This window comes from Vanrija albida (genome assembly GCF_041260175.1).
Source record: "Vanrija albida strain AlHP1 chromosome Unknown contig_1, whole genome shotgun sequence".
In the NCBI taxonomy this organism is placed as follows: Eukaryota; Fungi; Basidiomycota; class Tremellomycetes; order Trichosporonales; family Trichosporonaceae; genus Vanrija; species Vanrija albida.
The window spans coordinates 1746971-1774255 of NW_027191420.1; the positions used below are offsets into that span (position 1 = coordinate 1746971).

At 67.5% G+C, this 27285-nt stretch overlaps 10 protein-coding genes across 10 annotated transcripts; 4 read left to right on the top strand and 6 right to left on the bottom strand.

Annotated features, from left to right (window-relative positions):
• Positions 1-259: 259 nt before the first annotated feature.
• On the bottom strand, positions 260-1833 carry SNZ1 (Pyridoxal 5'-phosphate synthase subunit snz1; the record flags this gene model as incomplete). Its single annotated transcript, XM_069349379.1, has 6 exons — positions 260-438; positions 485-768; positions 823-947; positions 1085-1207; positions 1382-1428; positions 1611-1833. The coding sequence occupies 6 exons, from the start codon at positions 1831-1833 to the stop codon at positions 260-262; spliced, it is 981 nt and encodes a 326-aa protein (XP_069212923.1).
• Positions 1834-3287: 1454 nt separating this feature from the next.
• Positions 3288-4373, top strand: Q8F55_000729 (uncharacterized protein; the record flags this gene model as incomplete). Its single annotated transcript, XM_069349380.1, has 1 exon — positions 3288-4373. One exon carries the CDS (start codon positions 3288-3290, stop codon positions 4371-4373), a length of 1086 nt encoding a protein of 361 aa, XP_069212924.1.
• Positions 4374-4770: 397 nt separating this feature from the next.
• Positions 4771-5542, top strand: Q8F55_000730 (uncharacterized protein; the record flags this gene model as incomplete). The annotated part of the gene is made up of 3 exons (XM_069349381.1): positions 4771-4851; positions 4944-5085; positions 5217-5542. The coding sequence occupies 3 exons, from the start codon at positions 4771-4773 to the stop codon at positions 5540-5542; spliced, it is 549 nt and encodes a 182-aa protein (XP_069212925.1).
• A 77-nt stretch (positions 5543-5619) lies between these two features.
• On the bottom strand, positions 5620-7213 carry Q8F55_000731 (uncharacterized protein; the record flags this gene model as incomplete). The annotated part of the gene is made up of 3 exons (XM_069349382.1): positions 5620-5790; positions 5825-6339; positions 6379-7213. 3 exons carry the CDS (start codon positions 7211-7213, stop codon positions 5620-5622), a joined length of 1521 nt encoding a protein of 506 aa, XP_069212926.1.
• Positions 7214-7639: 426 nt separating this feature from the next.
• On the bottom strand, positions 7640-9028 carry Q8F55_000732 (uncharacterized protein; the record flags this gene model as incomplete). The annotated part of the gene is made up of 3 exons (XM_069349383.1): positions 7640-8181; positions 8219-8610; positions 8646-9028. The coding sequence occupies 3 exons, from the start codon at positions 9026-9028 to the stop codon at positions 7640-7642; spliced, it is 1317 nt and encodes a 438-aa protein (XP_069212927.1).
• Positions 9029-9202: 174 nt separating this feature from the next.
• On the bottom strand, positions 9203-13619 carry Q8F55_000733 (uncharacterized protein; the record flags this gene model as incomplete). The annotated part of the gene is made up of 5 exons (XM_069349384.1): positions 9203-11251; positions 11295-11803; positions 12163-12639; positions 12702-13036; positions 13285-13619. The coding sequence occupies 5 exons, from the start codon at positions 13617-13619 to the stop codon at positions 9203-9205; spliced, it is 3705 nt and encodes a 1234-aa protein (XP_069212928.1).
• A 298-nt stretch (positions 13620-13917) lies between these two features.
• Positions 13918-16151, bottom strand: Q8F55_000734 (uncharacterized protein; the record flags this gene model as incomplete). The annotated part of the gene is made up of 10 exons (XM_069349385.1): positions 13918-14038; positions 14071-14235; positions 14272-14464; positions 14520-14658; positions 14717-14835; positions 14902-14960; positions 15070-15395; positions 15449-15510; positions 15568-15695; positions 16051-16151. 10 exons carry the CDS (start codon positions 16149-16151, stop codon positions 13918-13920), a joined length of 1413 nt encoding a protein of 470 aa, XP_069212929.1.
• A 1437-nt stretch (positions 16152-17588) lies between these two features.
• Positions 17589-21479, top strand: Q8F55_000735 (uncharacterized protein; the record flags this gene model as incomplete). The annotated part of the gene is made up of 1 exon (XM_069349386.1): positions 17589-21479. The coding sequence occupies one exon, from the start codon at positions 17589-17591 to the stop codon at positions 21477-21479; it is 3891 nt and encodes a 1296-aa protein (XP_069212930.1).
• A 637-nt stretch (positions 21480-22116) lies between these two features.
• Q8F55_000736 (uncharacterized protein) lies at positions 22117-24137 on the bottom strand (the record flags this gene model as incomplete). Its single annotated transcript, XM_069349387.1, has 9 exons — positions 22117-22675; positions 22708-22940; positions 22974-23086; positions 23119-23368; positions 23401-23703; positions 23736-23839; positions 23873-23928; positions 23963-24002; positions 24035-24137. The coding sequence occupies 9 exons, from the start codon at positions 24135-24137 to the stop codon at positions 22117-22119; spliced, it is 1761 nt and encodes a 586-aa protein (XP_069212931.1).
• An 887-nt stretch (positions 24138-25024) lies between these two features.
• GPI19 (phosphatidylinositol N-acetylglucosaminyltransferase gpi19) lies at positions 25025-26223 on the top strand (the record flags this gene model as incomplete). The annotated part of the gene is made up of 2 exons (XM_069349388.1): positions 25025-25033; positions 25069-26223. The coding sequence occupies 2 exons, from the start codon at positions 25025-25027 to the stop codon at positions 26221-26223; spliced, it is 1164 nt and encodes a 387-aa protein (XP_069212932.1).
• Positions 26224-27285: the final 1062 nt, after the last annotated feature.

The window sequence follows — 27285 nt, forward strand, 5'->3', positions numbered from 1 at the left end:
AGATCAGAGAGTCATTATCAGTATAGGAGGCCCATCTGCCTGCTGCCACAAGCCACGACCGCGGTCAACCCCATTGTACTCTTCAACAACGTGCATCCTATCCTTCTGATACAGTATGCGCGCCCGCGGCGCCGGCCGGCCCGCGTTGAGGCGGCAACGAGAGTGTGACCGGGCAGTAGTTTTAGTGGTGTGTGGTGGTGAGATGAAATGCGAGGAGGGAACCAAGGAACGAGACGGAACCGAAGCCGACTACAGTCCCTTAGTTGCCGCGCTGCGAGTAGGCAGTCTCCTTGCCGGTCTTGACCTCGTCCTTGACCGAGATGCCGACCATGGCCTCGCCGAGGTTCTCCGAGATCTCGGCAAGAACCTGGGGGTTGTTGTAGTGGGTGACGGCCTGGACAATGGCGCGGGCGCGCTTGGCGGGGTCGCCCGAGAGGACTGGGGTGTTAGGTGGGTGCGGTCGAGAACAGTTGGGGGCACTTACAGATGCCCGAGCCGACAAAGACACCGTCGCAGCCGAGCTGCATCATGAGGGCGGCGTCGGCGGGGGTGGCGACACCACCGGCGGCGAACGAGACGACGGGGAGGCGCTTGAGGCGGGCAGTCTCCTTGAGGAGGTGGTAGGGAGCCTGGAGCTCCTTGGCGAAGGCGTAAAGCTCGTCGTCCGACATGGCAGCGGCGCGGCGGATGTCGGCCATGACGGCACGCTGGTGCTTGACGGCCTCGACGACGTCGCCGGTACCGGCCTCACCCTTGGTGCGGATCATACTGGCGGCGTTAGCAACGGGGGTATGGGGTCTCCCGAGCCGCTCCCAGACTCACGCAGCACCCTCCGAGATGCGGCGGAGAGCCTCGCCGAGGTTCTTGCAGCCACAGACGAAGGGGACCTTGAAGGCGTGCTTGCCGATGTGGTGCTGGTCGTCGGCCATGGTGAGGACCTCGGACTCCTGCGGAGGATGTCAGTGCTCCGTTTGGCAGTGTGGCACCGAGCGGCGGGAAAGCCGGCGCCGCGGCGCCAGACACCGTCGGCCCTGCGCCGCTCCCTGACGCGCGGGCGCGCGCCCGCACCGCACTCCGCACTCACGTCAATGTAGTCGACGCCGACGGCCTGGAGGATCTGGGCCTCGACAGTGTGGCCGATACGGCACTTGGCCATGACGGGGATCGAGACGGCGTTGATGATCTCCTTGATCATGCCGGGGTCGGACTGGCGAGTCAGCTCGTGCCGTTGTGGGGGTGGGGTTCGGGAGGGGCCCTCGGGAGGGCCACTGGGGCGGAGCAGTTCGGACAGTCACCGCTGTCGGTGACGCCGACGCCGTCGCCACACCAGGCAACTGCTCGCCCCACCCTCCCCGCCTCCCAATCACCACGGCCTACTCACCATGCGGGCAACACCGCCGTCGCGGCGGATGTTGGCGGGGATACGCTCTGCGCCAAGTCAGCACTGGTCGTTCGTGCCAAGCGTGGCGCGCGCACGGGCGGCACCGCCGCGGGGGAGATTTCCAACGGCGCCGGCACGAGTGGCAGGAGTCGTCGTCGCGATCGCCCTCTCGCGCCGTTGGTCGCTTCCCCGTCGGCCCAGGTCCGCCAGATCCGCCAGGTCTACTCACCAAGAGCCATGACGGCGCAGGCGCCGGCCTCCTCGGCAATCTTGGCCTGCTCGACGTTCATGACGTCCATGATGACACCGCCCTTGAGCATGCTAGCGAGACCGCTCTTGACGCCAAAGTTGGGGGTGCCGGCCGCGGCGCCGCCCGCAGAGCGCGCGGGGAACGAGGGGGTCGAAGCGCCGTTGGCGGCGGTAGCGCCGACGATGGTGGGCTCGGAGGACATTGTGGTGTTCGGGGGTGGTGGTGGGGGGGAGGGTGATTGCTGTGAGTGCTTGTGAGGAAGCGACTGGGACGGTTGGAAAAGTCAAGACGTCAAGCGTAGCCGAGGGAAGTGGCTTATAAGGGGGCAAAGTGGGGGTGGTGGGTGGGTGTGTCGTCTCGTTTCCCGCATCTCACCTGACTCGGGCCGGAAAAGTCCAGCGAGGCAGCCGCGACGTAATCCTGGCTGGGGTGGGTCGTCGTGGCCGTCGCCGTCGTCGTCGCCCTCGCGCTCGCACACACTCCAGCTCCCATGCATATGCTTGTGCTGCTCGCTCCCCGTGACTGCATGCTTGACTCGGTCGTTGCTATCAAACTCGCTCGCTGCGTCGTTGTCGCGGCGATAAAAGGACGCTCCCCCTAATGCCGTTTTCCAATCTTGCCTCGACGGTGAGATCTCGCACAAAAGTCATGAGTGCTTGGCGCGGGTCGAGGTTGCGACCCCGCACCAGTCTCTGTCAGCCACTACAGCCAGTGCAGCGCCAGGAGCGTGGCCCCATTCGCCAGACGCTCGTCCGGCGCGAGCACGCGCACATTGACCTCAGGGAGCGCATGCATAGCAAGCAGGACGCAGGAGGCGAACAAGACCCCGACCGACTTGACCCAGTGCTGTTCGACTCGACACGCGCGCGCTTAGCGCAGCCTAATAGGAATCAGGACGGCTCTTCGAAATGTCCACAAATCCAGTTTCCAAACTGCGACGCTCCGTTCCCAAAGCCAAGCAGGCAGCCCAGCCCACTGCTCCATGTCGCTCGCCCTTGCGGGCTCGCTCGGGGCTCGCTGGCCCTGCCCCTGCGCCGCGCGGCGCGCTGATAGCCGACGACTCGGCCGTCCGCCGCTGCTGCTCGTCGGCAAGCTCCCGCCGAGAAGGCGGAGGTGGAGGCCAAGGAGCAGCTCGCTCGCTCCCAGGCGCACGCGACGACGTTGCCCACACGAGCCGCGAGCCGCCCGTATCTATCACATGGCTCTGCCGCGCTTGTACACAATCCCACTGTAGTCGGCATCAGATGACCTGGAGCAACACTGCGGCAAGCGAGCGCCGAGCTATGCGGAGTCGCCGAGTCCGGTTGCCGTCGCTTACAATCATGCGTTAGTCGGTGTTTGTCGGCGCTGCTCGACGTTGTCTTGAGTAGGCCTTGGCGCATGCACCAAGGAGCTGTGAGCTGTCTGGTGTCGTCTCGCCGCGACCGAGTCCATCACCATCGCCGCCGCCGCCGATATCCATGCCTGCTGCCTGCTGCGGAGCACCTCGCCCCCGCCCCCTTCCCCCCCTCCACCAAATCCACCTCCAGACTCGGCGACGGGATCAAAATGTTTTGGCCCGGAAGTGTGCCCCGCAAAGACTGAGAAGTTCTGCCCAACCTCCACTTGGCTGCATCGTCCAGTGTCCATCTCGACCACCACCCCGACCCACCTACAATGGCAAAAGGACGACTCCGCGCCTCGCTCGCAGGACACCAGCTGAACGCAGCCTACAGCGCCAAGCAGGCGGCGCGCGCCGCGTCCGTCAAGGCCAAGGCGGCCTCCTCCAAGCTCGCGCCGACCGAGCGCAAGGCGCTCAAGAAGCAGCGCCAGCTGCGCGAGCAGCGCGAGCGCGCCGGCGAGAGCGCCGAGGCGACAATACCGTTCGCGCGCGACGACACGGTCCTGCTCCTGGGCGAGGCCAACTTCTCGTTTGCGCACGCGCTCGTCATCGGCCGCGGCCACCCCGCGCACCTCGTCTGCGCGACCGCCTTCGACTCGGAGGCCGAGACGTACGCAAAGTACCCTGACGCAGCGGCGCACGTCGCCGCGCTGCGCGAGGCCGGAACCCGCGTGGCGTTCAACGTCGACGCCGGCGCGCTCGACCGCGCGCACAAGGTCGTCGGCAAGGGCCGGCGCTGGAGCCGCGTCGTCTTCAACTTTCCCCACGCGGGCTCGGGCATCACCGACCAGGACCGCAACGTGCGCGACAACCAGGTGCTCCTGCTCCGCGCCCTGGCGAGCGTGTACCCCCTGTTGACTGAGGGCCCGTCGGCGTTCCCCATGCCCGTGAAGAAGGGCAAGAAGAAGGTGGTCGTGCAGCTGCGCGGCAAGGCCAACCGCCCGCCGCGGGTGCGCGCGCCGAGCCCGGTGTCCGACGACGAGGGCGATGTGCCCGACATTGACGGCGACGACGAGGACAAGGCGACGCCCGTGGCGGCCAGCTTTACGCCCCCGCTCCGCCAGGGCTCGTTCCTCGTCACCCTGCTCAACCAGGAGCCGTACACGCGCTGGGAGCTGCAGCGCCTCGCGACCAAGCCGCCGCCGACGCAGGCCGACGGCAAGGGATCGCAGCCCCGCTTCCGCCTGCTCCGCTCGTTTGAGTTTGTGCCGTCCGCGTGGCCGGGGTACGCGCACCGCCGGACGATCGGCTGGCGCGAGGGGCTCAGCAAGGCGAACAACGAGGAGATTGTTGGGCGGGTCGGCAAGGCGCGGACGTGGGAGTTTGCGTGCTGGGACGGGCCGGAGGGGGACGAGGAGTAGGGGGTGTAGTGGGGGCCGCTTAGACATGTACTTAGACTATGATGGTGGTAAATCTTAGTGTGTGGCGCGGGTGCAGCGCGGCGAGGCATCAGCAGTGTCGAAGTTGGTGTGTGCTCTGGTGGCGGCGTTGCTGGGGTAGTGCGCAGCGCTCTGTCGGGGGGTGCGTCGAATGCACCGCAGCGCGCATCACCGTCGTCCTGCATCGCGTGCCGCTTGCACGCTGCTGCAGCCCGGAGCATTTCACAACCGCAACGCTTCCCACCCTCGCACTCCGCCACAGGTCGCGTGGCAACCTCCACCCAGCCCGCCCGACGACCTCCACCGGGGCCCTCCGCGCCCTCCGCGGCAAAGAAGAGAAGCGGGCACCGCCCGCCAAACCCAAACCACACATAACACAATGGGCGACAGCAGCGACCGCGGAAGGAGGCTCGCGCACCAGCAGCACGCGTACGAGCTGCAGATTAGGGGGGGCTTGGAGGTGGGTGTCGCCGCTGGGCGCAGCCCGGCGGCAAGCGGCGGCTCGTCGCCCGGCGCTGAGGAGGGAAGAGGGCAGCGGCTGACCGTGGCCAGGGCGCCGCCCGCTGGACCGTCGTCGGCACCGCCGTCATCGGCGCCGCGCACTACTTCTCGCCTGGGTTCCGGAAACAGACTTGGGCGATCAAGGCGTTCCTGCTCAGCAGCTTTACCATCTTTGGCTTGGTCGTTGGGGCTGGTGAGTGGGGGGGCCGTGGGGGGTGGGGGGGGGGGGTTGCTGGCGGCGATGGGGGAGGGAGGGTTGCACGCCGCCTCGCCTCGCTCCGCTCGGCTTCGGCTCGGGACACCTCGCTGACGCTCGGCGCCCAGACGACTACCTCCTCAAGTACGAACAAGACCAGCGCACCGTCGAAAACGCGATCCGGCGGGAAGCCCGCAACGCGCTCGCGCTCCAAGGCATCATCGCGACCGAGGGCGAGATCCGCAAGTGGCGCAAGGCCAAGGAGGAGGCCGAGCGCCGCGCCAACGTCGTCGCAGCGCTCGACGCCGCAGAGGGCTGCGAGGACGCCGAGGCGAGCTTTGTCGCAAAGCTCGCAGACGCAAAGTACCACTCTACCGCGACGGCCGCGGCGCTCGCCGACGCAGAGGCAGTGGGCATCGCCGCTGCCGTCGAGCGCGCCCTCCGCAAGGACTAGGACACACTGCAATGTAGCATGGCACGCGGTACAACGGTACACTGACTAACGCTACACTGATACGGCGCCGTGCGCTTCTACCCCCAGCTCATACTCCGCCGCTCGTACCGCTCCCGCCTCTGACGGTCTTTGCGCTCCTTGGCTCTCAGGCGCTTCCGCATACGCCTGCGCTCCTTGTCCTCGTCCGAGTCCGAGTCGGACGCCGCCTCCCACTCGGGGTCCTCGCCGCCGCTGCGCGTCTCGCCGCTCTGCGCGTGAGTGGAGGCCTGGCCCAAGACGTACCGACGGCGGCTCGCGGTTCGCGAGGTCCCAGTCCTCCCATGTTCTCGGGTCGTCGGCCCACTGCGCCGCGGGGAACGTGTCGGCTCCCGCCCCGAGCTTGACTTTGAGCTCGGCGTACCCGAGCCGCGCGGCGTGACGTGCCTCGGCCTCGCGGCCCCACACGGCCTGCGTGTAGAACAGCGCGTCGTACGCCGAGTCCATGAACGCGAACTGGCGCGTCTTCTCGAGCGCCTTGATCACGCGCTCGGTCTCGGCCACACTGTTGCTGACATAGTCCTGCACGGCCATGTTCTCCCATCGCTCCAGCTTCTCGCGGATGAGCGTATGCGCCGCGTCCGTCTCCTTAATCTCGTGTGGGCTGTGAGTGCACGCAGCGCAACGGCACTCGAACCCGATCCGCTCGAGTATCAGGGCCTGTCGTTTAGCGTGCGGGAGTAGTGTCTCGCGCTGCAGGACGCTGAGGTACGACGCTGTGATCTCCTCGCCCTCCTCGATACGGTCAATGGCGTAGAGGACTGACGTCAGTCGCGCCGTCACCGCTGACCTGTACTCACCGAGCTCTCTCCGCCCCTCGTCCCAGCGATACTCAGCATTCGGCCTGCAGGAATGGTTGACCCGCGAGATGGTCCTGAACATGCCAACAGGGTAGCTGTCCTCGTCCTCGCCCTCCCCGGCCTCGTCACCGGCCCTATCCCGCGTATCAAAGTCTGTACACGGGATACAGTTCGTGTCCATGATATCCATGAACACGGCTTCGTAACCCGCCACTGCAGAGAAGGACAGGAACTCGATCTTGTCGTCGTCGTCGAGCTCGCTGAACGCGGCAAACACGGCGTTCTCGCTAGTCGGGTACGTGACCGTGACGAACGCGCGCTCGGCGACAATCTCGGTGCCGCGGGTGATGGGGCGCGTGGAGCGTAAGCCGTGCCCGCACGGGGCGCTGGCGCGCGGCGGCAGGTCATCGGGGTCGGGGGGGACGCTGGGCCCGTCGTGGTCGTCGGCGTCGTCGGCGTCGTCGTCTGTGAGCGGCGGGGAAGGCGGTGCCCGGGGGGCGGGGGGAGCGGGGCGCGAGCCTTCCCCGAGGGAAGGCACGTCGGCAGAAGACGGCGTGGGAGAAGACAGCGGGGAAGGGTACGACGCAGCTGCAAGTGCGGGCTTGCGCTCGAGACGCGCCCGCACGCCGGTGTAGAACAGCTCGTATGCCGGGGCGGCAGGCGGTGCCAGCCGCGGACGCTTGGCCGGCCGCTGGGGGGTGGCGATCTCCTGCACGTCGGGCACGCCGAAGCCCCCGATCACGGCGAAGCCGTTGGCGGCGATGGCGTCGGCGTCGGCGTCGGCGTCGTCGTCATTGTCGGGGGGTGCTGCGCGGATGATGCGCTGAGGGCTCATGGTGGAGTGGCGGTAATTGCGAGTGGATGAGGTGAGTGAGGAAGACAGGAGGAGGAAGGTGAGAAGTGAGGGAAGGTGACATGCCATGACGTTGGCGGCGACACACAATACGTGCGCCCCTGCCCCGCCTTCCTTTGTGCCGACAGACTCAAAGGCCGACACGGCGTCGGGAATGGCTGATGCTCGCCGGTACGCGTAGCAGCGGCGGCGGGGAGGGGGGAAGGGCGGCGTGGCGGGCGTCGGCGACGGCACGAGGCCGCGAGGCGTGGTCGCTCGCGACGACGCGACCCGGCCTGGCCCCAGTCCACCCGCGCCACCCGGCCTCACAGTGACTGACTGCCGTGTGCCGCCGCGCCGATCACTCGACCCGTGCGCGCCGTGCGCCCCTCGGCTGACAACAGACATGCATCGGTGCCGCCGCCACACCTACTTCGGCGCGGGCTTGCTGTGTCTCGGCGCCCGCCCGCTCTCAGCCGGCTTGCACACGCCGTAGCTCCGCCAGCAGGTCACGTCCTTTACAAACTTTGCGACAAAGTGCGCCTTGGCCGCGTGCCAGCCGCGCACGGCCGCGAGCGCCTCGAGCGCCTTCCTCGCCGCGACCTCTGCGCTCGCGTCCTCGCGCCACGCAGCGTGCACGTAGTACTGTAAGAGCCGGAGCTCGGCAGCAACGGGTACGAGGGCTTCCGCACGCATGGCTTCGATCGCCTCCTTGGCCTGCCTGATAGAGGCCGCGTGCGCGCCGACCCAGTGGTCCATTTGCCGCCCGGCCGCGAGCACGCGTGCAATGATGGCGCGCTGCTCGTCCGACCGCGCTCCGCCCTGCTCGCACGCCACACACGCGCACTCGAACCCGAACCCCACCAGCGTGCGCTCCCGCCGCTCCGCGCGCGGCTTGCACAACACCTCTGGGGAGAGGTAGGACGCGGTAATCTCGTCGCCCTCCTTGATCTTGCGGTACGCGACGACTACTGGGCGGGTCAGCGTCGCTCGCAGTTGGTGACCCACGCAGCGCCTTCTTCACGCTGCACCAGTACCACCCGGCATTGGGCGCGCACGAGTGGTTTATGCGCGACGCGACCTTGAATATCCCGAACGGGGGGTTGTCGGCGTCCTCGCTCGCGCACGGGATGCCGTTCGTGTCGAGCAGGCTCTCGATGGCGGGGCGCGCGTCGCCTGACCCAACGCAGAGCTGCAGCAGCTCGAGCCAGTTTCCCGGCGGCGCGGCGCGGAGCTGCGCGCGCACGTCGCCCGGGGTCGCGCCGCGCCGCGTCGTCAGCAGCGGCACCTCGCTCAGGATGATGTCGGCGGGGTACAGCGTCGCGGTCGCGTACATCCCCAGCCCGGTGGCGCTCTGCTTGATGGCGTAGGGCGGGGTCGGCGCCGGCGCGGGCGGGGCTCTGGCGGGTCAGTGCGTATACGGACGATGACCCACTTGGCTATGTCCTCGCCTGCAGCGTTGTGCCGCTCGATCGCGTGCTGCGTGAGCGGCCACACGCGCCGCTCTTCGGGCGTGCCTACGTCGCTGGTGGCGTCCACGCGCTGGCGTTTTGGCGGGGGAGGCTTGGGCAGGCGGGGAGGAGGGCGCGGAGCAGGCTTGGTGGTGAGCGAGTCGTCAGCGAGCTTGACCGAATCGTGGAGGCGGAACGAGTGTGGGCGGGGAGGCACGCCCGGAAGCGGCCGCGGGGCCACAGGGCCGCGCTCGCCGTTCTTCCCCCGCATGGTCTTGTAGGCCTTGAAAGTCGTGGCCGGCACGCGGGGCTGGTTGAGCTGCGCGGGCGTGGGCTTGACGTCGCGCGCGAGTGCGTCGTTTGTCATTTTGCTTGCGGGGAGTCGAGTGGCAAGTTGAGTAATGGTGCAGCGAGGAAGACGAGCAAGGCGAGCAAGAAGCCCCTCCCCACCCCTTCCCCCCCCCGCGTGGAACCAAACATTCCCGCCGGCCCAAGCCACCCCCGCCCCCACGCCACAAACCCACTTTCATACAACAACACTCTAGTCTCTAGCAAATCTATTCAGCACGAGCGGCCCGCGCGCCCAGTGCTCGTTGCCGGCGATAAAGTCGCCGCGCACGACCTTGCCCCGGCCGACAGTGTACCGGCGCTCGTCGTCCTCAGTGCGGACGTACACGCCCTCGCGCCTGCCCTCGGTGAACGCGCTGGCGCCCTGCACCATGTGGAGCACGTCCTCGCGCGTGAGGCGCGAGGCCTCAGCAATCAGAGGCACCTGGGGGATGCCCGAGCCTGCGAGGACACGCGCGAGCGCGCGCCGCGAGAGGAAGCGCGCCTCGACCCGGTCGTACAGGTCGAACGCGAGGAATGCGCCCGGCAGCGCAGTGTAGTGGATCGAGTGGCGCGCCACCACCCACTCGCCGTAGAGGATGAACCGTTCGGGAAACTGCGCGTCGGCGCCGAGGATGCGCCGCAGCGCCGGGCCATGCGCCGCGACCCACGGGTCGAGCGGCTTGAACTGAGCGTGGTCGGCCGAGCTGACCCAGTGGCTGCGGTTCTGGGCGCGGATCGCGCCGTCAAAGTCGAGCGAGAGGCCCATGTTGGCGCCGTCGATCTTCTCTTCGACCACCAGCGCGCCCGTGAGCTCGTCGAAATCGGCCAGCACGACGTCGTCGGCCGTGCTCGCGCCCAGGTTGAGCAGGTGCGGCGTGCGCGGGAATTTGAGCAGGGGAGGGTCCGGCGTGATGTGCCGCACGGCCTGGCGCGCGGCGGGCAGGCTGGACACGGTGAGGATCGCGGCCCAGCCCTCTTCGAGGGTGGGCGGCTGCATCTCGCGGTCCATCTGCGCGAGCGCGTTGCCGCCCCGGCCGGCGCGCAGCGTCGGGTGATCGAGCCGCGCGTCGAGCCGCTGGCGGCACAGCGCGGCCGGGTAGTCAAAGTACACTGCGGCGCAGGGGCGGCCGGCGAGCAGGCCGAGCCAGAGTTTGCGGTCCGCACGCGAGGGGTTGCACCGGTCGAGGATGAGCAGCGTGTCGGGGGGCAGGGAGGCGGCGCGGGAGAGCTGCGTCTCGCTGAAGGCGCGCGAGCCGGATTCGTCCTGGGACACAACCACCGTCTTCTTTGACCCGCGGCGCTTGGCCAGCGCCGAGGCGAGCCACGACTTGCCGCTGCCCGGGCGGCCGATGAGGAAGATGGCGGGGATGGGCGCGCGCGCGTCGCCTTCGACGCTCAGCAGCGTCACCGGCTCGGGGAGGGGGGCGGCGCTCGCGTGCGCGACCTTCCAGCGGTGGGATACCCACGCCGCTACAAACCGCTCCTGCTGCTCCGTTTCGAGGGAGCGCGGCCGCGCGCGCCGGAGGAGCGCGATCGCCGTGCCCGCGTCGAGGCGCGGCGTCGCCACCACGCCGACCTCCCCCTCCTCGTCGCCCGTGCCGAGCATGGCGACGAGGCACGCCAGCACGGTGCCGGCGCGCCCGACCCCGCCGCCGCAGTGCACGAGCCAGGCCCCGCCCTCGGCCACCATGCCCCACACCGCGTCCATCTCGGCGAGCGTCGGCGCGTGGTAGTTGGGCACGGGGACGAAGACGTGCTCGAGCACGAAGCGGAACCAGGCCTCGGGGAGCGGCGTCTCCTCAGTAAGGCTGAGGACGTGGGTGAAGCCCATTGCCGCGAGGGCGTCGACGTCGGCGGCGTTCCGGGGCGTGGACATGCCCGCCACGCGGCCGGGGTAGAGCCACGAGAAGAAACGCGGGAGCTCGTAGCTGGCGGAGATCTGGCGCTCGCGCGACGCGGTCCCATGGCGCCAGAGGACGTGGGCGAGCGCGGCGTCCAGCTCCCCCGGCCACGGGTGGAGGAGGTGCGCCGCGATTCCGGGGGGCAGCGCGGCCCTCTCGGCGGCGGTCAGCACTGCGCCGTAGGACACCTCGTCGCGCAGCTTCTCGATCTGCGCGGCTGCACGCGGCAGGAGCGCCGGGTTGAGCGCCGCTGCGCGCGCGTACGCCAGCGCCGCGGCCTTGGGGTCGGGCGTGGAGTCGGCGAGGCGCGCGTAGCCCCTATACGAGTCGGGGTAGTCGGCGACCATGCGCTCTGCGATCTGCGTGCGCTGGGGTCAGCGGGTGCCGGCGCCACGAACCCACGAAAGGGCCCTCGCACGCCAGCGCAGCGTGGTCGAGCGCCACCTCGCCCAGCGCTGACAGCTGCTCGAGCAGCGCGGCGCTGTCGGCAGCCGCGAGCGCGCCCACGCCCTTCGGGACGGTGTGGTCGTCCTCTGCGCTGAGGGTCACGTGGTACTCCTTGCAGCCGAGGCCATGGGCGCGGCGCCACGCGTCGCCCTGCGCCCAGAGCACGGTGAGGAAGCGCACTGCGCCGCGGCGCCTCGACTGCGGGGGCGAGAGGACGTAGACGTGGGATACCGACACGGACACCGGGACGCCAGCGCTGGCCGGGATGCTCGCCGCCTTGCGCTCGGCCGCAGTGACGAGGGTGACGTGCAGTTGTTCGGGAGGTTGCAATGCCGCCGCCGCTGGGCCCGTGCCTGGCGCTTGGGGTGGTGCTCGGGCGAGGGTGGCCGAACATGCCGAATCGAGCGCTGGCCCGAGGAGCGCGAGGCAGCCCTTGTACTCGGCCACTCTGAGGCCTTGGGGGGCTAGCTGCATGGTCGGGGAGGGTTCGTGGGGCCGCGTTGTGGGGGGTGTTGGTGCATCGGATGGGATGGGGTGGGAGGTTATGAGGGCGAGGTGGCCGACCGAAATGTGCGGTGCGTGCGAGGCTTCGGTTCCGGGACGAGTGAGTCGCCGCGATGGGCTGTGGCGGCTGGGTGGCTCGCAGCAGAAGTCAGGCGAATGAAGGAGTCATGAGGTGTCGGATCCATAGTGCATGTAGACGAGTCGAGGTGTGCGTCGTGAGCGTGCGGAGAAGTGACGAGCCTCGGAGGACGGCGACGTCCACGCTGTGCAGCGGACCGCACTCGGAACGGCTACATGCCACTGCTACGCTACAGTCTACAACGCTGCCACGCCTCCAGCGCGGCGCCGTAGTGCTCCCACGCCGTCGGATCGCGCGCCCACACCTCGTACTCATGAGTCGGGGGCACGCCGTCCGGCCCGCGCACCCTGCGGAGTGCCGCCGCGGCCCTGCCCGCCGCCGCCGCCGCGTCCGCGGCGTTGCGCCACGCCGCGTGGATGGCGAACACGCCCCCGAGGAGCAGCGGAACCGCCTCGGCCAGCCCCTCCTCCTCTGCGGCGTCGAGCGCGCTCCGGAGGCCCTCGAGCGCGCGCGCGCCCCCCGCAGCCAGCTCGAGCACGGGGCGCGTGACGAGCGCCTCGCGCACGAGCTCGCGCCGGAAGTCAGACACGCGGGACTCGTGCGCGCACGCCGCGCACGCGCACCCCTCGCCCCGGGCGCGCGCGATCACCCCGCGCCGCTCGACCGCGCGCCGGGCCAGCGTGCCCGTGCCCCAGCGGGACGCTGTGATCTCGTCCTCTGGCGCGATGTGGCGATGCGCCACGAGCACTGGGTGTCAGCGGCGTCGCAGCAGCACTCACGGATATCGCCACACTCTGCGCAGTAGGAGAAGCCGGCGTTCGGTGCGCACGAGTGCTCGGCGTACGCGCCGACCCCGAGCGCCGCGTACCCCTCGCCCACGTCGACGCTGTTCGCGGCGAAGACCCCCGCGATAGCCGTGGGCGCGGTGAACGCGCGGGAGGAGAGGAGCGAGGCGAGGTGCTCTGCGCCGAGGGCGGCGAGCGCGCGCGAGCTCGGGCCGGCGGCGGGCGCGACGAACAGGGGCGGCTCGGACATGATGACTTCGCCCGGCGCGAACTCGCCGACGGGAAGGAGGGCCCGGGGCGCGGCGCGTATCGCCACGCGTGCGGTGCCACTCGGGTGGGTGCAGGCGCGGAGCGGAGGGGAGGCGGAGCGGAAGGACGACCACCCGGGCGACGGGGGGGAGTAGAGGGGGGAGTCGGGGGAGGGGGAGTGTGGGGGGGAGGGGAGGGCGCGGGTACGGGGGAAGGAGTGCGGGGGGCGGGCACGGGGGAAGCTGCCGGCGGGCTGCCGCGGAGGGCGAGCACGGCCTCGGCGGCCGCGAGGCTGGCGTCAGCGCGGAGGGGGGAGGAGGGGACGTACTCTGCCTGCTCTACCAGCTCTTCCTCGGGCCGCAGGGCGACTGGGGGGACCGACGGCGCGCGCTCGTCCCGCGCTGGCGGCGGCGGGGCCACGCCGGGGGGCGGAGTCCCCTCGCCCTCTGGCAAGGGCGAGAGCGACTCGGAGGCCGGGACGGTGCGGCGCGCGCGCGGCTTTGGGTCTGGCTTGGCCGCCGCTGCTGCCTTCTCGGTCAGCCTGCGCTGTCGCTTGGGCTTCTCTTCCTCCGCCTTGGGGGGCTTGGGGGCCTTGGGAGCCTTGGGGGCCTTCGGCTTGCTGCTCGGCGCGCGCTTGCGCGGTGCAGATGTGCTGGGTGCCATGTTAGCTAGGGGGCGCTGGACAAGAGACTGGGGCGTGGGTCAAGATGTTAGTGTGAGGGGGGGTCAAGATGTTGGTGGGTGAGTGATGAGAGATGCGCGCGTCGTCATGTCAGTGAGCGGCGGGGAGAGGTGGCGAGGGGAGGGGGGAGGAGAAGGTGGGAGGAGGCGGTGGGGAAAGGGGGAGAGATGGTGAGGAAATGGGAGTGAACAGCGAGGAGTTCTGGCCAGCGACAGCGACCACACTCTCCCGCAATCCATGCATGGTGTTGTACAGTGAGTGGTGAGGTATCGTACAACATTACTCCGAGCACCGCGTCGTCGCGATCAGCCCGCTCCCGAGGCACTGGTCGCCTCTATACACGCCTGCAATCTGCCCCGGCGCCACGGCGGCGACGGGGTCGTCAAACACGATGTGCACGCTGTCGTCAGCACAGCCAGGAGGCCCACTCACTGTCCGTCGACGAGGGCCACCCGCGCCGTCACCGGCGCCATGCGGTGGCGGACCTGCACGAGCGCGTCGAGCACCCGGCCATCCGCCACCTCGACCGGCGGCGCCCCGGCGATCCAGTTGAACTCGCCACATGTGAGCTCCTCGCACTGCAGTGCTGGATGATCACTAACATCAGCCACGCCCACCCGCCACGTGACTCACCCTCCTTGCACCAGCAAGATGTCGCTGCCACTCTCGCCGACGCCCTTCTGCGCCACAAACCACCGCCCGTCCATCCCCCCCACTCTAGCCCGCTGCCCAATCGTGTAGTAGTGGCTCCCACGGTGGGCCCCATACCGCTTGCCAGTGCTGTCGACGAGGTACCCCGTCGTGGTGGGCGGCGAAGTGTATTGCGCTAGTGGCGCTGTTAGTCGTTGCGCCACGTCATGACAGCCCCCAGCCACACTTACACACAAAGTCGCCGAACCGGCCACGCTCGCCTATGAAGCACACACCCATGCTCTCCTCGCGCGTGGCCGTCGGCAGCTCAAAGTGGGCGGCCAGGTCTCTAACTCGCGGCTTGGGAATCCCTGCGAGCGGAAACACTGCCTGCGCCAGTCAGCATACATAGCCGACACAGCCTATGCCGGCCGGCTGGCGGCCCCACCTTGGCCAGCTGACCCCTCGGCACTTGGCTGAGGTAGTATGTCTGGTCCTTGTTGTGGTCGACTGCGCGGTGCAGCGTGGCGTCGCCTGAAGGGGAGCGTACGACACGGGCATAGTGGCCTGCTAGTGTGAGCGAGCGTTCGGCTTCTGCGGGCAATGCCAGTCACACCGGGCGTCGCCACTTACCAGTCGCCAGATAGTGCCCTGGCTTAATGTGCTGCATCAAGGCACCAAACTTGATTTCTCTGCGAGGCGACCGAGCGAGCGAGCGAGCAAGCACCACCCATCAGCTGTGCATTCTAGTAGGCACAGGAGCACGAGTCGTCGCACGTCGGCACACCACACCCCACTCACCGGTTGCATGCGACGTCGGGATTTGGCGTCTGCCCTGCCTCCCAAGCCGCGACGGCCGGTTCGAACACTTGGCTCCAGTATTCTTTCGATAGATCTAGTAGGCTAATATCCCTTTCGGGTATGCCGACGTGCGCACAAACACGCTTGACGTCGGCCCAGTCGCGCTCCCAGGCGCAGGGCGACATGTTTGGCGCTCTTGTTGGCCCCGCATCCCGAGACGAGTATGATAGCGTCGTATCGTGGGCGTCGCCCGCTTGGTCGGCGGCAGATTCCTCGGAGAGCAGAGGGTCCCAGTTGCGCATGAACAGGACCGACAGGTTGAGGGGCTGGGCTAACGTCAGACCAGAGGCAGCCGCTGTTGTGGCATAGGATGACGTACCAGCTCTGCCAAGAGACGCAGAGTCAGCGACGAGTCTACGCCGCCAGACATGGCGACTACAACTGTTGCCGCATGTGTCAGCTGCTGTCTCTTGCACTGTGCATTGCTACCAGCCTCACCATTGTCGCCCGCCTTGAGATACAAGTCATCGAGCGTGGGCAGCTTGATGTCTTGCAGGCCGGATGTGGCCGTGGCCGTGGCCGTGGCCGTGGTCGTCGAGGTGGACAGTGGCCGCGTGAAGCGGTTGCTGAGACAAGCTCGAGATGGGAAACCCAGGGTGCGTTGTCTCGGCCACTGCGGCGGTGCTGCTGCCAACCGTTGCTGCCTGCATGCGGCCAGGGCGGCTAGTGCCAGGCTTGAGGGTATTGGTGTGAGAGCGGCCATGCTCTCTGGCAGGCAAGTGTGGAGTGCAGCGAGCAAGCAGTCAGGCAATGTAAACTAGCTGTATGCGTTTGTTGTCGAGTTGCTCGGCCACCTACGCGCGCCAGGCCCACTGCACTGCGCCGGCCGCCGCCGCCTTCCCTCCGCCAACTTTTAGTTTATCTGCGTCACCCCTGTTGCGGCCACGTGGCGCGCACGGGCCAGTGCATCGACGAACGAACAGGACGCCGAAGTGGCCGTGCGCTTCAGGGTCTGTGCGCTCAGGGTCCAAAGTGCGGACCCCCGCGGGCAACTGGGGGGTCTGTGCAGTAGCGTCGACCATTTTCCCTGAGTGTGTGTGTGCCTGGCGCCAGATGACCGGAGACCGGTTTAAAAACCTAGACTAGTGGTGTGTGTGTACAGTGACTCGCTGGCTGATGCAATCATCAGCTGATGCTACCGGCCGGCCAATCGACCACACCCAACTGTGCATTCGCTTCATCGGCTCAGTGGTACATAGCCCGCCCCGGTCGCTCCCTGGGCAACACCAACAACCCTGCCAGTCTGCTTGCCGTTGCGAGGGCAACAGACGCAACCGACAGACCAGGCCAAGCTGCGCTGCGGGGCACATGCGGTAGCCGTAAACAATGCCGGGCGAGGGAGACGCACGACTCGCAGATGGAGACGACGGGTGCGGGCGATCATGACGCCGACACAATGTTTGTTTGTTTTGTTAATGTAAACACTTGCGGCTGTGCGGGCAACACTTCCAAACACAGCTACATGCGGGCGAGCTGTTGCACTATGCAGATAGTGGCGCTTTAAAGCAGCTGTTGCCTGGTATAGCATGTTGACGTCTGTCTCGGCTGGGGCTGCCCAGGTCTTGGACGCTCGCATTGAGCAATGTTGGACCGCCGTCCAACACACCGAATGTTCCTTTTCGGCTATATGACGCTGCAGGGTCATTGCCAGTAGCGTAGACAGAGCCAAGGCCAAGGGCAGACGACCAGAGTCGCCTTGCTCTCTCCCCCACCCCGTGCAACACATGCCCGCACTAGAATTCGGCTCTGTCAAACGACACTAGTGACGACCCATGGTTGGAATCGTCGTTACTCCGGTTTCTTTGTCCCCCTCCTACCTCTCCTCTTCCGCCCTTTCCACGCTTCCCCACCTGGCCCCTCATTCCACCGGCTGTCCAGTTCGGCCACTTGCACTTGCTTGTTTTGCTTCTAACCATCTCTGGCCGGCCAGGACGCATGCGTTCTCCTCGGACAACGACCTGGTGCTGATGCGGCCGCCCGCTGCTGCGCTGCGCTGGCACAGGGTCCCAAAGCGCTTGTCTATCCTCTAATGATCATGTCGCCTGTCCTGGTTTCCCTTTGCCCCGGACCGACCGACACCCTTTGAACACTGGTGCGCCGCCTTGCACGGCCACCTGCATGCGCACTCATGCTCCTCACTCCCCTTGTGCGGTCGCCGGGCCCCCATGCAGCTAGATGGCTACTTGGCTACTACATCTCGCCCCTTACAAGGTTTGGGAATGGGGCTGGAGACGAGTGTGCCCACGAAAGGCAGGCCGAACAGAGGATCGACAACCAGACTAACGCCAGGACGCCAGAGACGTCCTTGTTCATATACTCACCTCGGCCCCATCCCCCCCTTCCCCCAAGCGTATCGTATCTCACATTTGGCATAGCATTGGAGTCTGTGATCCCCCCCACCACTCGTTCGTTTCTTCCCATCTCGATACACAAGGACGACGACGACAGCGACAGCAACGATGGCTCGCCTCGCTGCGTTGTTTGCTGTCCTCGCCCTTGTGGCAGCACAAGGAGGGGCCATCCCTCTGGACAGCAATGACGCTAGCCCGGCGAGCGGCCAACCCCTACCCCCCGACGACTCAGCCTTGTGGCAGATTGGGCAACAACAGCAGGCTCTGGTGTTCAACTCGTCGTCAACGAACCCGGCATCGGCCCCGGCTTCAGACGACTCTGCCACCTCTCACCTCCCCTTAGACGACGACGACGCCGACAATTCTTCACCCCAACCCCGAAACTTCTATGTGTACGAGGAGGAGCGTCAATGGAATAACGGCTACGCCGGATACCAGAACGGACACGGTGGTAAGGGCGGAAACCAGCGCAACAACCACCACAACGGTGGTGGTGGCGGCGGCGGTCGTGGCGGTGGACATGGCGGCGGTCGCGGCGGTGGTCATCATGGTCATGGAAATGGTCATGGCCACCACGGCCACGGCAGTGTACGACCCACTACCACCACCGCCCCACCCACCACAACCACTCCCGGGCAGACCTCGACGAGTGGCCCTACGTCTGGTGGCCCCACGACTACCTCTTCAGAGCTCCCTGACTGCTCCGACGAGCCGACGACGACGGCAGGCCCGACTACTGGCGGCCCGACGTCTGGAGGCCCGACTGGCAGTCCCACGTCGTCAGAGTTGCCAGACTGCTCTGACGAGCCGACAACGGCAGGACCTACCTCTGGAGGCCCGACTGGCGGCCCCACGTCGTCGGAGCTTCCGGAGTGCTCTGACGAGCCAACGACTACTGGTCCTACTTCTGGTGGCCCGACTGGTGGCCCAACTTCTTCAGAGTTGCCAGAATGTTCAGACGAGCCGACGACGACGGCCCCCTCGCCGACAGCGACGTCAGAACTGCCAGAATGCTCTGACGAGCCGACGACCTCGGCGCCGCCGACGACGACCACCTCCGAGCTGCCAGAGTGCTCTGACGAGCCAACGACGACGACCTCGTCCGAGTTGCCAGACTGCTCTGACGAGCCGACTACGACTTCGTCCGAGTTGCCGGACTGCACGGACGAGCCAACGACGACAACATCGTCCGAGTTGCCAGACTGCACGGATGAGCCAACGACGACATCATCGTCCGAGCTGCCCTACTGCTCCGATGAGCCAACAACGACATCGTCCGAGTTGCCCGACTGCACAGATGAGCCAACGACCACCTCGGAGTTGCCATACTGCTCAGAAGAGCCAACGACTACGACGTCCGAGTTGCCAGACTGCACAGACGAGCCAACGACGACGACGTCTGAACTCCCCTACTGCACCGACGAGCCGACGACGACTTCGGAGCTTCCATACTGCTCAGAGGAGCCCACTACCACGTCGTCTGAGCTCCCCGACTGCACCGACGAGCCAACGACCACCACTTCGGAGCTGCCCTACTGCACGGATGAGCCTACCACGACTTCCGAGCTTCCATACTGCTCAGACGAGCCAACGGTAACCTCCTCCGACCTTCCCGACTGCACGGGCGAGCCGACCACGACGTCGGAGCTTCCATACTGCACCGACGAGCCAACCACGACGTCTGAGCTCCCTTACTGCACCGACGAGCCCACCGGCCCCACATCGTCAGAGTTGCCATACTGCACCGACGAGCCGACCACGACCTCGGAGCTTCCTTACTGCACGGACGAGCCGACCACGACGTCCGAGCTTCCCTACTGCACCGACGAGCCGACGACAACGTCTTCTGAGCTTCCTGACTGCACTGGCGAGCCGACCACCACTTCGGAGTTGCCGTACTGCACCGATGAGCCCACCACGACCTCGGAACTGCCCTACTGCACCGACGAGCCCACAACGACTTCGGAGTTGCCTTACTGCAGCGAGCCTACTCCCACGTCTTCCGAGTTGCCCTACTGCAGCGAGGAGCCTACCGGCATCACGTCGTCCGAGTTGCCTTACTGCACGGATGAGCCCACGACCACGACCAGTGCGCCGCCGACGCAGTCGTCTGACTGCGACGAGCCGCCCGAGGACTGTGACGACGACGACGATGACGATGAGGACTGCGACGACGAGCCGCCCGAGTGCTCTGCAACCCCCACCACCACGTCCGAGCTCCCCTACTGCACCGAAGAGCCTACGACTACTTCCGAGCTCCCGTACTGCAGCGACGAGCCAACCAAGACTTCGGAGTTGCCGTACTGCACCGATGAGCCGACGACGACCTCGGAGCTCCCCTACTGCACCGACGAGCCGACAACCACGTCTGAGCTGCCCTACTGCTCGGACGAGCCCACGGCGACTTCCTCGGAGCTTCCCGAGTGCACTGGCGAGCCTACCACTACCTCGGAACTGCCGTACTGCACCGACGAGCCGACGACCACTTCCGAGCTTCCTTACTGCTCGGACGGGCCGACGCCGACCACGTCCTCTGAGCTGCCGGACTGCACCGATGAGCCGACTACCACGTCTGAGCTCCCCTACTGCAGCGATGAGCCCACGACGACCAGCTCGGAGCTTCCGGACTGCACCGACGAGCCCACGACCACGACCTCGGAGCTGCCATACTGCACCGATGAGCCCACTACCACGTCGTCTGAGCTCCCCGACTGCACCGACGAGCCGACGACCACGTCTGAGCTGCCCTACTGCTCGGACGAGCCTACGGCGACGACGTCCTCTGAGCTCCCGGACTGCACCGACGAGCCGACCACGACTACCTCGGAACTCCCCTACTGCAGCGATGAGCCCACGACCACTAGCTCAGAGCTTCCGGACTGCACCGACGAGCCCACGACCACTACTTCTGAGCTCCCCTACTGCAGCGACGAGCCGACTACCACGTCGTCTGAGCTTCCGGACTGCACCGACGAGCCCACGACCACGACGTCGTCCGAGCTCCCAGACTGCACCGACGAGCCCACGACCACGACCTCGGAGCTTCCGGACTGCACGGATGAACCCACCACGACTACCTCTGAGCTCCCTGACTGCACCGACGAGCCTACGACCAGCTCCAGTGGACCCACGGCCACGACTACCTCCGAGTTGCCCGACTGCACCGACGAGCCCACCACCACGTCTGAGCTTCCCGAGTGCAGCGACGAGCCGACGACGAGCTCGCCCGGCCCGACTGCCACCACCTCGGAGCTTCCCGAGTGCTCTGACGAGCCCACGACCAGCAGCTCCGGCCCCACGGCTACCACCTCGGAGCTTCCTGAGTGCAGCGATGAGCCTACGACTACCTCGGTTCCCCCTGTGACGACCACGTCCGAGCTCCCTGACTGCAGCGACGAGCCCACCACCTCGGCCCCCTCTGCGACGACCACGTCTGAGCTCCCCGACTGCAGCGACGAGCCTACGACTACCTCGGCTCCCCCGGTGACGACCACGTCCGAGCTTCCCGACTGCAGCGATGAGCCCACCACCACATCGCCTGGTCCCACGTCTACCTCGGCTCCTCCTGTGACGACCACTTCCGAGCTCCCTGACTGCAGCGACGAGCCCAGCACCACCTCGGCTGGTTCTACGACGTCTGCTCCTCCAGTGACCACCACGTCCGAGCTCCCCGAGTGCAGTGACGAGCCCACGACCACTGCCGCGCCATCTGCCCGTCGCCGCCACCTGCAGATGCCGCAGCACCCTCTGCTCCGTCGCCCACGACCAGCGACCCCGGACCCGGTCCCACCTCCTCCCACCGCCACGCCCGGACCCGAGAACGCCACCTTTGCCGCGAACAACGTGAGCAGCAGTGACCCGAACGGCACGTCCGCGCCGCCCCCCGACTCGGACAGCGCGACCGCCCCGCTCCCCGGCAAGGCGAGCAACTCGACGGCCAACACGGCTGCACGAATCCTCCGCCGCCGGTTGAGGCCGCTGGCCCGACGATGGCTCTAAGCTCTCGACACCTCTCGGCACCCCCCGCTGCTCGCAGCAACCGCACGCATCATACAGACTCGTTCCAAAACAACGCCAAATGTCCCATTCCCGGCGGCGGCAGGCCACGCCACAAGACTACAACAAGCTACCTCGTCCCGCGCGGGACGTGGGGCCGAGCGTCCTTCTCGCCCCATCACCCGGAACTTTGCGGGCCTAGGGCTCCACGCCCGGGGCCCAGGTTAGCTGGAGGCCCGCGGTACAGAAGGCCGCGCCGCCGCCTTTACTTTCTTTAAACCCACCAAAGGACTTTTGTACATGATGCACTTGTGGGTATGCACGCAGTCATCATCGCGGCGCCCGTGTGTCGTGGACACATCCGTACAGAAATATCAACTATGCAATTAAATGAAGCAGCGAAGGTGGGGGTGGGACTCGGGAGCTGGGGTACTCGGGAGTGGCGGAGTGGGTGCATTCTTTGTTCAGGCAAGAACCGCCACGCCGAGGTGTTCACCATCCTATCGCTAACCCATGGCAGGTGACTGGCAGAATCACTCGAGCGCAAGATATGCATCTCATTCATTCGGCAGCAGTTCGCTCGGCGCGTGGCCACTGCCACCCGCCCAGACTAGTAAGCCCCAGCCTCCCCCCGCCCAGGCTACTTGTGACCCCAGGCCTCTTTCTCCCCTTCGACTCGGCCCTCCTCGGCGTCCGCGTCGGCGCGGCCAAGGCGCACAACCTTGTCCTCGACGGCGTTGTGCGTGTCGCCGAGCACAATGTCGTCTATCACAAAGCCGAGGAAGAAGGTGACGCCGGCCAAAGCCAGGGCTGCAGCGAACAGGGGCCGCAAGCTCTCAGTGTAAGCGCGGACCACGAGGGCGTGGGGCTCGGCCGCGCGCGCGGCGATGATCGAGCCGAAGATGGTGGCGCGCTGCGCTGCGTCATACCTGTCCCCGAGGTACTTCTCGAGGCGTGCCGGCACCTGGGCGTTCCACACGGCGGCGGAGACGGCGCCGGCGACCGAGCTCCCGATGTAAGTAGCCAGCGCTTGGAGCGCGAGTGCGGCGGCCATGTCGGCGTGGGGCACGCACGCCTGCACGGCCACCTGTGTCGCCGTGTACTGGCACGCGCCGCCCAGCCCGATGAGCACGCGCGAGAAGACGACGGCGACGTCGCTGCTGTTCCCGTTGACGGTGAGGAACTGGACGCCCTCGCCCCTGCTGTCAGCGGTGCGCGGGAGGGGGCTTACACGACGCGGATGGCGAGCCCGGCGAGGAGGAGCGGCTTGTTGCGCCGCGTCAGGCGCTGGACCGCGCCCGAGAGCAGCGTCCCGCCCCATAGGGTGACGACGAGCGCGTTGCCGAACATGGCGTACTTTGCGTCCGACCAGCCCGGCTTGAGCACGTACACCCACGAGAGGTAGTACGTCTCGGAGAGGTACGTTGCGAGGTAGTAGAGCGCGTTGATGGCCGTGCACGTGAGCTGGGGTCAGCGGGTGGGATGGGGGCGACGCACGAAGGTGCGGTTCATGATGCGGCGCGGGAGGATGGGGTGGGCCGCGACGCGCTCCCACGCCACAAAGGTGAGGAGGAGGACCCCGCCCACGGCGAACATGGCGATGAGGGACGCTGGGGTAAGCTAGCCGCGGGAGGGGACGTACGGTTCGTGTAGCCCCCCTTCGCCGTCGTGCTGAGCGTCGGCGGGAGGAGGAGGAGGGCGAGCGCGAAGCCGAGGAGGAGGAGGCCTGGCGCGTCGGCGAGCGTGGCGCCGCGCGCGAGCGTCGCGGTAAGGTTACGAACCCCCAGCACCTGCCTGCCCTGCTCCGGCCCCCTGCTCTTGCGTTGCGCCCATGCAAGCAACACGACCGCAGGGAGCACCCCGACCGGCATGAGGATGCAGAACATGCCGTACTGGCGTCAGCTTGCCCCCAGACCCCACTCACGCCCCAGCGCCACCCGTTGGCGGAGAGCGCGCCGACGGCCTTTGTGATGAACGGGCCGACGAAGGCGTTGAGCACCATCGGGAGGGAGGACACGCCGATCGCGACCCCGCGCCACTTGAGCGGCGTGAGGTCTGCCAGGAGGAGGTACTGGATCTGGTAGATGCCTGCCGTGCCGAGCGTGTAGAGCGCCTGGCCAGCGACGACGGCGGCGACTGTGCGCGCGCCGGCGGTGAGCGCGTACCCGAGCGTGTAGAGCGCGAGGGCGAGGGCGAGCGCCGCGGGCCGGGAGACGAGGTCGGCGACCTGGGGTTAGCTGCGTCGTTTGGCGCACCCACCCGCGCGTTGAAGGGCTGCACGACGCCGCTGAGCACGGCGGTGACGACCGCGACCGTCCCGACGACGGTGTGCGCGCCAAAGCTCGACGTCGCGAACGCCGCGTCTGGCGTCAGCGAGCCCTACAGGCGCGACGTACAGACATACGTCGTGCTGTAGCTCAGCGAGTAGAGGTAGAACACGAGCCCGATGGCGCTGGCGTCAGAGAGGCGGGCGGGGGGCGACTCACGCCCAGAGGAGGTAGACGCGCGCGCCGGTGAAGACGGTGTCTGGGGTCAGCGCGGTGGGAGGGGGGACGTACGCAGGGCGTCCATCTGCGCGGCGCCGCGGCTCGCGGGCGGCGGGGTGGGCCCGGCACCAGCGGGGTCGGGGCGCGCGTCTGTGGTAGGCGTGACGAGGGGCATTGGGGTTGTGATGGGGGGGTGGTGTGCCCGGCCACTGCCGCTTTAAGTCTGCTTCGGCCCCTCGCCAAGACCAAGAAAAGCACGACACGGCGCTGCACTGTCGGCCGCAGAATGCGATACCTGCCATCTGTCGGGCGCGCGAGGCTATCAGATAACGATGGCGCGTCGGCCGGTCGGCGCTGACCGGCCGGCCCGGGCGGGGGTCGGGCCGAATGCATGGATGTGTGCGCTTGGATTGGTGGGGGTTCTGCACATGCACCCCTCCTCGCTGCGGTGAGCTCGGGTTCGTGGTTGGAGCTGTTGGACTTCGCCCCCATGGCGGAGGAGAGGTGCAGGGGGTTGGGCATTGTCGGGGAAGATGGGTGCCACTGTGCCACCCAACGAAGCCTGAGGTGATGTCACGCGTCACGGTCCAAAAGCGACACAATGTCTCAGAGCAAAAAGAGCTCGCCTCCAGCCTCTCGACCCCCTCTTGGGTGCCAGGCCACAGCGGTGACTCGAACAGTCGACCTATTTGCATGTGGCCCCGGACCTGGTGAAACAATCGTAGCTTTCAACTACCGACTGAGCCACCCGCCCCGGGGTAGAAACCCCGTTGGGTTTTGAGCCGCTCGCTGCGTTATGAGCCGTGGCACACACCCATACACACCATGCCACTGCATAACCACTACACCGCCGGAGATACTCGATACTTAGATCATGCTGCTCGCTGCGGGCTTGCGTACATTGCCGCGCTGTCGGCACTGCACCAGGTGGCTCAAGGACGCCGCAAGCGCAGCTCGGGTCGAGAGCTGGGCAGCAGATTCGCCACGTGGCCTCCACTCGCCTGCACCACAATCTCGTCGCCGCCATCACCGCACACACCACTGCAACTTCCTCCACGCACAATGAGCAAGGTACGCCCTCACTCCCCCCCGCCGCTGACCCGTAGCGGAGCAGGCGCGCAGCAGGCGCCTCCAGCGCCGACCCCGACTCGCCCGCCGCTGTCGCGGCCGCGCTCCTCGCCCCCCTCGGCCTCACGCCCGGCCCGCTCACGACGCTGCAGACCCTGTGGGCGGGGTACGGCAGCATCTCGTCGTTCACCGCCGTCGACGGCAGCGGCGGGAAGCACCCGCTCATCCTCAAGCTCGTGGCGCCGCCCGACGGCTCGTCCAGCGACGAGGGGCACCGGCGCAAGATGCTGAGCTACGCCGTCGAGCAGCACTTCTACGCCGCCGTCGTGCCGGCCCTCAACCTGCCTCCAGAGGTCGGCGTCGCGCGCGTGCTCGCCACGAGCGCGGACGGCGCCGTCGCCACCGTGCTCGAGGACCTGAGGCAGCGCTACCCCGTCGCGGGGGAGCACCGGGGCGAGCTGAGCGAGCGGCAGGTGGACGCCGCGCTGCTCTGGCTCGCGCGGTTCCACTCTGCCTCGCGGGGATACGGGCGGGGCAAGCTCGCCGCCTTCGTCCGCCCGCCGCTGGTGGAGACGGAGGAGAAGAAGGAGGTCTGGCTGAACGGAGGGTACACGTACCTCGCGACGCGGATGAGCGAGTTCGCGAGCCTGCAGCGCGGGCGCGGCGAGTGGCGCGTGCTGGCCGAGGTTGACGGCGCGGGGAATTCCCCGGCGAGCCTCGCGGCGCTGTTCCTCGAGCCGCGGGGCCGGGCCTTCGAGTCGCTCATCCACGGCGACGTCAAGAGCGAGAACCTGTTCGCGAGCGCCGCGGGCGACAGGGTGGCCTTCTTCGACTTTCAGTACGTCGGCCTCGGGCTCGGCGTGTGCGACCTCGCCAAGCTGTTCACGTGCAGCGTGCCGCTTGGCCTGCTGGTGGAGGACAAGCGGCGCGAGAAGCGCCGCGGCATGGGCAAGGGCGAGGAGGCGCTGCTCCGCAAGTACCTCGAGTACAACGGCAGCGCGTACGACTGGGACGAGTTCACGCGCCACTGGGAGACGGCGCTCGTCGACTGGTGCCGCTTCCAGGCCAGCTGGGGCTGGTGGGGCAACACGGACTGGCTGCAGAGCCGGGTGCGCGAGATTCTAGCGGACGGCGGCTGGCGGCGGTGGGTCGAGGGCCAGGCGAGCGCGGGGATCAGCGCGGCGGCGCAATAGAGGCGCAGAGCGGCGGCTCAGTAGAGGCGTAGAGCATTGCATGTGTATGTACTGGTAGGGCGGAGGAGGGGATGCGGTGTGGCGATAAGCGTGGGTTGGTGCATGTGGCGATAAGCGTGGGGTTTGTGCGTGTGGCGACAAGCGTGGGCTGGTGCGTTGTGGCAGGTCGTGTCGGTGGCCGCAGAGTCATCACCGCCGGGCGCAGAGCGCAGCAGCGCTCTTCCACAGCGCCCAGCCAGCACCGCTCAGCGGGCGCCGAGATTCCCGGCGCGCGCCGTGTCGGAATGGAGCGAGCGGTGGCGGGCGGCGTGTGCGCCGGGCGGCGGTGGGCGTGGGCGGTATGGTGGCGGGGCACGCGTCTGCTCGCCCCGCGAAGGGGAGCAGATAGCCCACTTGGTGGGATCAACACTGCTGCGCCACGGCGGTCGGCGCCGGGCGCGTGGCGTCGTCGACGAGAATACCTCTGTGCCGCCAGTAACCGTCCGCTGGGCGTGTGCTGGACTCGTCGCTGCGGCGTGCGGGCGTGGCGGAGGCGCCTGGCCTGTGCACAGTGCCACTTCTGCCTCTGAGTGAGCCGAGAGAGCCGAGTGAGTCGCTCGCACGTGTCGTGAGCGTGCGGACCGATGCGGACCAACGTCCGCGTCCGCGCGGGCCCGCGCACCGGCGTTTGAAGTAGCTCGGGCATGAGCTAAACCGCCATTTGGCCATGTCCATTTGGGCCGGCGTGCGATCGGCCTAATCTCGCCTGATGTTTATTGGAAGGGTGCGATTAGGCACGGCGGCCGCACGTTGGTCGCCAAGGTTCGGGGGTGGGCCGCTGCGGAGAGGTACGAGTGGGGTTGAGCGGCGAGCCGGCCATACATTACTCGCAGCTGCAATGCATACAGTGCCAAGACTGGCAACAGCCAGCGGGTGTCAATTGCGCGCTCGCTATTCAGCCTCGACCAGAGGCGGGGGTGAGGTCGCAAGCAGGCTCGAGCAGAGCTGGAACGACGCCCTGCGTCGTGGCGTGAGCTCTCGCCTGCGCCACGGCGCAGAGTGGCGGCGGCCGTAGTCACCTCG